The sequence below is a fragment of the Buceros rhinoceros genome, unplaced genomic scaffold (assembly GCF_000710305.1).
Source record: "Buceros rhinoceros silvestris isolate BGI_N320 unplaced genomic scaffold, ASM71030v1 scaffold16091, whole genome shotgun sequence".
NCBI classification, from domain to species: domain Eukaryota; kingdom Metazoa; phylum Chordata; class Aves; order Bucerotiformes; family Bucerotidae; genus Buceros; species Buceros rhinoceros.
In genome coordinates, this window is record NW_010396100.1 from 50,300 (window position 1) to 60,037 (window position 9,738).

General features: G+C 47.5%; 1 protein-coding gene across 1 annotated transcript in view; it reads left to right on the forward strand.

The window, feature by feature from the left end:
- ARID5B (AT rich interactive domain 5B (MRF1-like)) overlaps positions 1-9,478 on the forward strand; it is a gene marked incomplete at its 5' end in the record, with an annotated part of 36,487 nt that extends 27,009 nt beyond the window's left edge. Inside the window, 2 exons of the mRNA XM_010145801.1 lie at positions 3,066-3,264; positions 7,137-9,478. Of these exons, the coding sequence (XP_010144103.1) occupies positions 3,066-3,264; positions 7,137-9,278 (2,341 nt within the window). The remainder of the gene's footprint in view (positions 1-3,065; positions 3,265-7,136) is intronic.
- Between the last annotated feature and the right edge of the window lie 260 nt (positions 9,479-9,738).

Sequence of the window (9,738 nt, forward strand, 5' to 3'; positions counted from 1 at the left end):
CCGATCCTCCCCCCCCCCGCCCCCCGCCGTGAGAGACAGGCACAGTTTGCAGCGACGGAAAACATGGCTGGTGTTTCCAAACAACATTCGATACGTCCGAGGGATCAGGCTCCATTTTTTCAGACGGGGCCTTTCCCTCTCCTTGCACAAAGATGGATTAAATCTTACCTGCACTGCAAATATTTGACCAAAAAAAAAAAAAACAAAAAAAACCCAAACAAACACAAAAAAGCCTCTCGTGCTGGTTTCAGACATGTCGAGGGATCAGGCTCCATTTTTTCAGACGGGGCCTTTCCCTCTCCTTGCACAAAGATGGATTAAATCTTACCTGCACTGCAAATATTTGACCAAAAAAAAAAAAAAAACCAAAAAAACCCAAACCAACACAAAAAAGACTCTCGTGCTGGTTTCAGACATGTCACACTCTGCTAAACTATTTGGCTAACGGCAGATCACATTCTTCCGGTGTTGGGCAATATTGACCTTAAATTGGCTAAGCCGGCTGCTTTCATGGCATGTGAGCCGGCTGCTGACACGTTCCGAGAGCTGCAGGAGCTCTGGTACCCCTGCACTCTAACTACTCCTAATAATCAAACGATAAGATCATATCCTGTGGGTAATTGTCTTGTACCGTGACAGGATAACTGAAAAAACACTCGGGGAAAATTGCAACCGACGGAAATCTCTGCGTGAAGTGGCGATGGTGGGTGTTGCTCCTCGGGGTCTCGCGGCTGGCATCGCCGCCCGGATCCTCTCCAGCTGCCCCCCGAAAGCCGCCTCGGCGGCGGCGGTGGCGGCAGGGAGTGGCAGCCCGCTGGCCCTCCTTTCCGAGGAGGAGGGGAAAATCCTAGAACAAGCCGTCCTTGTGTTTTGGTTCAGTTTTACCTTAGTCATGCCGCCTCCCTGATACACGAAACATTTAATTCCAGATTTCCTGCCGCTGGCTGCGGGCCGCTGACGGGCTATGTGCAATGTATTTTTACTGCTGTCGGGCTGCCAACTGCTGAGCTCAGTGAAAAATAACTAAAATGAAAACCTTGTACTCCCACATGAATCCTTCAGATCAGAAAAGGAAATTTAAGCCACAGTTACTAATTAGCGCCCAAGCTAATAAGTTCTGGTGAGGTGCGGGAGGAGGAGGAGGAGTTTGCGTCCCGCGGTACCCTACAAGGCTCGGTGGGCAGCACGCGAGCGGTGATTAATCGTGTCAGCCCGGGCCTTGCTCCCATCCCGGCCGTAGCTACGGGGTTAATCCCGCGGTGGCTTGTCTCTCGTGGAAAGACCCACTGGTGGGCCAGCGGCATCTCTGTCTCCCGTGGGGCGCGGGACGGCGGAGGAGACCTTTACGGGTGGAACATGTAGATTTTTAATGGGCGACGGGTTCCCATGGAAACAAAACAAAGTCAAACACTCCCCTCGCCGTGCTAACAATTATCGTAATAAAATGTGTTTTTATTAAAAGGGATTTTAAATATTTAACACATGGCAGAGCAGCCTCAGCGTTGCCCTGCCTGAAACCCAACCTCGCCTCTGGTGAAGTCCAAAGAGCTTCGAGGGAGGAATTCGGTGTTTTCACCGATATTTGCGCTTTGAGAAACGAAACGTAGCAGCCTCAAGTATGAACAAGATTATTTTTTTCTGATTCTGCTTAGTTATGCTTTTTATTATATAAACATTAACTGTAATATTACAGTGGGAAGCAGGTATTTGGCAACTACGTATTATTTTGCTAAGTTTGCATAGAGGGAGCAGTTTCCAGTTTTAGCAGCTGTAACATGTTTAAACTCAGTTTGTAATGGGATCTGAAGATGAATATTCCCTGTGGGCCCTGCTTAGCTTCATTACTGGAGCCCTGCCAAATTCGGGGCTAGAAAGTATTATTCACGCCTCTTTGCACATACCGTGTCAGAGCATGCTCAGTTAATGAATTTTGTTTCTAATATAGCATAAATTAGGTTGATATTTTAACATAATTTATGTTGTATTTTATTAAAATGTAAAATATTACAATCGCGAGCAATCTAATTTCTGCTCTCTTAAGCCCAAACCGTGTTTGAACATCCAAGTATGTAAATCAAAATTGCAAGCTTAGAAACTGATTCTAGGATAACAAACGAATATCTGAACCAAAGAGGTTTCTGCCTTGGAGTCTTAGATTAAAGATAATTAAGGATTCCTGGTATTTGAACAGATTTATGTTGTTTATAAGCAAAGTACATTTTCTTCATAGAGTCAGCTTGTCTTTTTTTTCTTGAACAAATTATGTTTGCTGTATTAAAGTTCGTATTTTTAAAGCCTGTGTCCTGTGTTAATCCCACAGTGAGTCATTAATCATAGCAAATGCATTATAAAAACTTTAATCACTGAAGTTGAAACTGAGATTGTAATGCAATCCATCCCTTTTAATTATATCAGTTATTTTTCCTTTCAGATCAAGAGCTGCAAAGGGAAAACAGATAGATTAAAACTCAGTGCGTTTGATGCTTTCGGGGGAGGATATTTCTTGTTTGCGTTTCTGCCTCGCTTTTTTAAAGTGGTTTCGTGCACTTTGTGGAGGACAGTTCCGTAGCGAAAAATTCCTTTGCTTTTTTAACTCTTTTCCTCTCTCTCTCTTCCCTAAAAAAGACTCACTTGGTGAAGGTCAGGGGAACCACCAGCCTGCAAGTTGTGTAGCTGTTATCAGGTTGGCGGTGGCTTTGTAGGTGGTTTCCTGGGGTTTACTGCATTGTTTTAAGCGTAGGGAGGGAAAACAAAAATAAACGGTGAATTTTCTTTATTAAATCAGTCTAAAACGTAGCGGCTCATATCCTCCTCTGGTACAAATTGGTGTAGCCACACAAACCACTGCAGCGTTACTGATCCACACTCCACTGAATTTCTGCCATGCGATAATCTTGCCAAATAAATTGATTTATCATACTTGGCTTTATAGATGTAGAGTTTACATGTTGCTATTATGGCATGGAAGAAAATGGATTTATTAAGTAAACTGCTCACAGTAGATACATTTTGTCCTTTGCTAGAATTGCAAAACCTGATCAATTATTTGTTCCTTAATCCCCTAGATTAATCCTGCCATATGAAAGATTTATTAAAGGAGAGGAAGATAAGCCACTGCCTCCAGTGAAACCTCGAAAACAGGATAACAGTTCCCAGGAGGGCGAAGCGAAAACAAAAGTGTCTGGAACAAAACGCATCAAAAATGAAAACCAAAAGAGCAAGAAGGAAAAAGATAATGCGCAGAAACCCCAAGATGCACCTGAGGTTGGTCGCTTTCCTGCTTTTCAGCTTTTCAATTAAAACCGTACAGCTTTAATCACATGAAATCCAGTGATAAAGTACGTAATTTAAACTGGAGGATTCCAACCGCTGGCCCTTGAGTTTGCCTAGCAGTGGAAATTCGGTTGGTGCAGCACTGTCTGTGTTGGGATTTTGCTGGGCTCCAGCTGGGAACCAGTTAGCTCCATGTTGCGTAGCAGTGATGGCAGGAGACCAAGTGCTGGATGTAGCGAGTACCATTTCTGCTCATTGTGTTATACGGCGGTCCCCACTAAAAGATCGGCAGGTGCCAAAAGGAAAACACACAGCTACCAAAGATATTTCCTCATCTGAGTAGAGGGTGCGGGAACCTCTAATACTGTTGATCATACTGTGGTGACTGTTGGACACCGCTGGTTTTTATAACGGTAACCTCTGGATCAGCCTTTCTGCGCTCACAGATGTACGCACGTCTATCAGAGAACGTATCACTCCCCAGGGTTTTTATTGTGTTGTGCTAAATTTCTCCTTGGCCTCAAAGGTCAGATTTTGAGGGATCCGCCTTCCAAGCCCTAACGTGACCGACTTCCCTCTCACGTGCCACGGATGGGTTCCAGTTCTGTCACCTGCTTCACATGGGCAGACCCTGGCCTCCACATTGACCACATTACCTGCAGGCATAGGGCAGCCCTCGTGGAAGAGATTTTGCGTTCACAGCCCGGGTTAAGATAGATCAGTAGAATTCATAGTTGCCTGCAAATAAGAGTCAGTGTCACGTGTTGCTAAATGATACAAAATCAGTGGGGTTTTTGCTGCTGTGTTACTTCAGCACTCTCTGCTGTGCCCTGTGTGAACGGGGTGGTGACGCTCCTCACACACAACCCCTACGGGAGACAGTGCTTTTCCCCTCTCAGTCTGCCAGATCACAGCAGCCTTCAAGGCGTTGCAGTGAAAGTAAGTATTTAAAGAACGTCGAAACACATGATGTGCCCAGCAGACTATGGGTGATCCTTTGATTTCGTTGCTGTCTGGCAGGTACATAAGCCCTGTTTCTAAACCAGTGTGGAAACTGGTGTTGAGTCAGCTACCAACAATCCTCCTCCTCCTCGTTGTTTAAAAATAAACAGCACAGGACCAGTAAACACGGATGGCTCTGAGACTTTGGGTACCCGGTTTTGAGAACAGAAAATGTTTATTTTCGTGGCCCGCTGCCTCTTTAAGTTGTGCTTACAAGGACAATTTCATCTGCCATCCAAACCAGAATTTGTGTTTTAAATTGATCAACAGTACCTTTAAAATCTAATGTAAGAGCCCTCCTCAGAGAGGAGAGGTTTGTTGGGTTTTCTTGCACTGTAATTTTAAAGCGGGGAACAGTGTTGGGAGAACATCCTGCACTTATGATGAAAAAATACCTAGAGAGAAGAGCGTGCACAAACTTGCTTCAGTCACTGAAAGGTTGCGACACAAATAGCCCAAAGCAAGGAGCTGCACAGTGAAGGCTTGTGCTCCCTTACCCTGCCGTTCCTTCGTGCCTGGTTGTTCATTGAGAGGTCTTGGATCCGCACGATACATTACACGCTGTCCGTACCTCCGCTGCGAAGCACAGCGCAAGAAGTCGGCAACGGAGTGGCAGCCTTAGCTTAGAGTTTCCTTGCTTTTGTTGTTCCCTGTCTCAGACTTCCTGCTGCTTCAACTGCAGCTATTTTCGTGTGGTTCACAGGAAGAGTTCTTAGGCTGTGCTTATCGGAAACCTGGGGATCCCAGACGGGACAATAAAAATGCACAATTACAGCAGTTTCCGATTATAAAATGGTACCTTTTATAGCGGAATTAATGTCTCCTCCCTGCCTGGGATGGAAGACACGTCCTGCCCCAGTTTAATCAGGCTGGACGATTATGGACCCCAGCTTTAGCAAGTCACCGTAGGGGTAGGCGGTCACATGAAGCCTGAGCAGTGATGGGGCTTGGAGGGGTGGATGCTTCCGCCTAGGAGGGATGCAGAGCTGCAGAGCTCATCCCTGCTCTGCCATAGGGAGGACCTGGCCAGCAGAAAGGAGACATCCAGCTCCTGTGGGTGAAATCCAAGTCTGCTGGAGCCAGGCAGAAGGTTGCACTCACTGCAGCAGAGGAGCCCCACGCCAGGCTCCCCGTTTGGGTGCAGTCCTCATCCAGGCACAGCAGCAGCGGTGTGTGTTGCTCCTAGGGAGCCCCTTCTAGCCACACGCGTAGATGTGTGGGCATGGCCCCGACCAAGCCACCACTGAAACCATTTCTGCCCGTGGCCTAGAAGCTGGCCATAGCTGTGAGCTGTAAAAGCTCAATCCAGTTACAAAAGTGCGGTCCTCTCAATTGCGTGTTCAACTCATACCTCATGAGATGTGTGTAGGGAGAGAATAGAACTTTAGTTTATTAGGGTCACATTTGCTTTTGTGCTCCTCGCTGTTTTCCTGCTGTCACAATGACATCGTCAATGACACTGTCAATGTAACGAGATACCAGACAAAATGCTATTAGCCTTAGACTGCACATTTCCTCACAATAGCTGAAACTTCAATCAAAATGTTGCTTAACAGAAACAAAGAGCAGAATGTACAGTTACTAAATATGATTTCGCTTTTCTTTTTTTCCTCAGCCTTGCTTTGCTCATCTGTCTGGTATTTTCCTGTAATTTTATAAGCTCGGGAGACTAGTGATGGTACTTTGTAAAGGACCTAATGATGGTATTTGGCTGCAAAAGGCAGCTACGAGTTTAAAAAGAAGGAGTTGGGATGACTAACAGACACTGCAACTAATAGGCCAACCAGCCAGACAGGAATATTTAAAAGCAGCTGAGCAGAAATAGGCCTCCGAGAGGGTTAGATTCATTAGGACCTTCTTGGATCCCCTGCTCCTAGGACAGACCATCCAGCAGCATTTAGATAATAACTTTCCCAATGCATCTTATCTTTACAACGAAGAAAGAAAGAAAACAATAATAATAAAGGACTGGCACAATGCTGCTGTTTTATGACTGTCTTCTACCACAACATGTCAGAGGAGAGTGACAGCCGTTTTGAAAAGGGCTGTCAGTCAGCTGGATCGCAGATGGGACGCTCCGGTGACCTCTGCGGGTCACAGTTCAGCCGGCTACATAATGGGATGAATAGTGCGAATTGTGCACACAAGCTGTATTAATGGGGGAGCAGAAAGAGCTGCGGCCCCATTGACGATAACGCATAAAAGCCATGTTTGTAATAGCGAGCGCACACACTTAGTGAATGTTGACAACTTCATTTTAATCCGCTAATAAAAAAAATGTGTGTCCTAGTTAAGCTGTGGCAGCAATTTGCTGCCTACAATAGGGATTCCTAGTATGCCATTTCTGTAATTTTCACACTGTAATGCAGAACCGGGTGTGAACGATCTCCTCTGCGATCACTGAATTTTAAGATAGCGGCGCTGGAGGGACTTCATGTAAGAAAAAACACGGGAATTGTGTCATTTTCTTAGGTGAAGCTGGCTAGTGGGTGAAGTGTCTATAGCCTTATCGCTCGTGTTATGAATCTGCTCTCCTGCATTTGGCTAATTAATTTTAAAAGAGTATAACCTCAGTGTTCAGCTTTCTGGCCAAGCCGCTGTGCCTCTCATCAGGTTACAAACATCTGCTGTTTCAAAATGCCTTATCGTGACCCTGGCAGGGATGGTGTACTTCTTAATATTTCCAGCGGGTGCATCTCTTTGTTTGAGTCCCATAGCTGGTGTTAGAGCCTTCACGTTCCAGACAGGTGATTGACAGGTGCTTCCCTAGAAGTAGCCAACGGTGTCCCCCATATAATCTTAGGAACAGTCTGCCAAAACGCACCGCATTCTTATGACTGACTGTTAAATCGTTTTATTAGGTTCCATCAGAACAAGAGAAGGATCAAGAATCAGCAGACCAGAAGAATTTCCCTGAACATCCTGCAGCGGGAGAGATGAAACCACCTGCGCAAGGCCCTCCGTCTCTTTCAGCAGAGACAGCTCGGCCGCTGCCTCTGGAAAAGACAGACCTGACAGAAAACAGCACCAACAGTGAGAAAACCAAGGAGGAGGTTCAGCACTCTTTCTCGAGTATATCCGTGCCCCCAGAAGAAGACACCGTGCTGGATGCCACCGTCACAAAACGATTACACCCCCCAGCAGATGCCCTGGAAGACACAAAGCCTGAACAAAGACTACACAAAGCTTTTACTGACAGCTTAGAAAGCGAACCTCCAGAAATGCCCTTCCCTGCTTTCCCGGTCCAGCTGCCCACTCAGGGCGACATGGAAGATGACAAATTGCCGGAGATGGCCGATTACATCGCAAACTGCACGGTGAAAGTGGACCAGCTGGGAAATGAAGATATCCACAACGCACTAAAGCAAACACCCAAAGTACTGGTGGTGCAGAACTTCGACATGTTCAAGGACAAGGAGCTGCCTGGGTCCGTGAACGATGACTCCACTTTCGGTTACACCCCGCTGCTCTACTCAAAGGGTAACCCAGGCATCATGTCACCCTTGGCAAAGAAGAAGCTGCTGTCGCAGGTCAGCGGGGCAGCCCTGTCGTGTAGCTATCCCTACGGTTCTCCGCCACCGCTGATCAGCAAAAAGAAGCTGAACAGCAGGGATGAACTGTCCTCAAGCCTGTTGCAAGGTCCCCACGCCCCAAATTCTGATCCTGTAGCAGTGAATCGGCCCTCGGTCATACAACATGTACAGAGTTTTAAAACCAAGGAGGAAAGGAGATCAATCAGTGACGTTTTTAAACATGACGTGCTCGGTAAACCGGATCCTCAGCGCTGTGATTTTTCAAAACATCACCTCAGTTCTCTTGCCGAGTCATACGTACCGAAGATGGATGTCCAGGACTGCAAAGATAAAATGAGTGAGAAAAGGGCACTGCAGCACTCCCATGTGCCCGCTTTCTTGGCAGATTTTTATTCATCACCTCATCTGCACAGCCTTTACAGGCACACAGAACACCACCTTAATAATGAACAGACATCAAAGTACCTCCCCCGGGACATGTTCAGAGAGTCTGAAACTATTTCTACTTTCACTCAACACAAACACCAAGAAAAACTAAATTTAAATTATCGCCCATCTTTGCATCAGCAAGAAAAAAAGGTGGCAGCGGAGGCCTCTTCAGATGATCAGCCAACAGATTTGAGTCTTCCAAAGAGCATACACAAACAGACTGCAAAGGCTCCGGGCTCCAGCCTCCCTCATTCATCCATGGCCCAGCAAGAAGGCAAGGGTGTCTCCCCCTTCCAGGCTGCGAGCGGCCAGGTGAGCCTAGATTGTAACCCCAAAGCTTGCCGCGTGTCCCCCATGGCCATGGCAGCCCCGAAAAAACACAGCGAGTTGCTCCACAGATCTGGGAAGCTGCAGGCGCAGAGGCTGGAGAACCTGAGGAAGATGGAGGGGATGGTGCATCCTATCATCAGCCGCAGAACAAGCCCGCAGAACGTGGGGGCTGCCCGGCCTTTGAAACGGAGCCTGGAGGATTTGGACAAAGTAATTTCTGAAAAAAAAATCCGAGCTGTCTCTCCTCTGCACTTACCAAAGGAGACCCCAGCGAAAGACAAGGCTCCCGACCCAGAGGGGGAAGGCAGCAAGCCGGTGCACGGCCTCCATTCTGGCAGCATGCTGGAAAGCCACAAGTTCCCCCTTTCGGCCCCCATCTTCCCAGGCTTGTACCCGGGAAGCCTGTGCACGGGGCTGAACAATCGCCTCCCGCCTGGGTATTCTCATCCCCTGCAGTACTTGAAAAACCAGACCGTGCTCTCCCCACTAATGCAGCCGTTGGCTCTTCACTCCTTCATGGTGCAGAGACAGTTCCTCACGTCCCCTGCAAACTCTCAGCAACTGTACAGACACTTAGCCGCAGCCACACCGGTAGGAAGTTCCTACGGTGACCTTTTGCATAACAGCATTTATCCTTTAGCTGCTATAAACCCACAAGCCGCGTTCCCACCTTCCCAGCTGTCCTCTGTACACCCCAGCACAAAACTGTAAACCCCCTTGCTCGCAGAACGGTCTGAGGAGAACAGTTCGGTCAGAGACATTCCTCCCGCCGTGACGACGTCCCGCAGGTTGAGCGATCTGCGTGTGCGTCAGCCAGTTGGATCCCGCCTAGAGGAGCGCCTTGGAGTTCGATGGAGACAGGACTGCTTCGTTAATTCTGGCTCCCACATCAGCCCCCTCACCCCTTATCCCTGCCCCCGCGAAAAAGAAAACCAAACACAAAAAAACCACAAAAGACAAAAAAAAAAACAAGGAAAAAGAAAAGAAAGAAAAAATATCATTGGATTTTGCATACGTGTTTTCTAAAAGAACTTGTGTATGGTAAGAGCAGATGTTCAGAGGGAGCCGTGGAAGCACAGCCCCGGTCCGGAGCTCACTGAAACCCCAGGCGAGGCCGCGTTGGCCGTTCACTGAGCCGAGGACCGGCGGCTGGGGGCTGGGGGCAACGGGG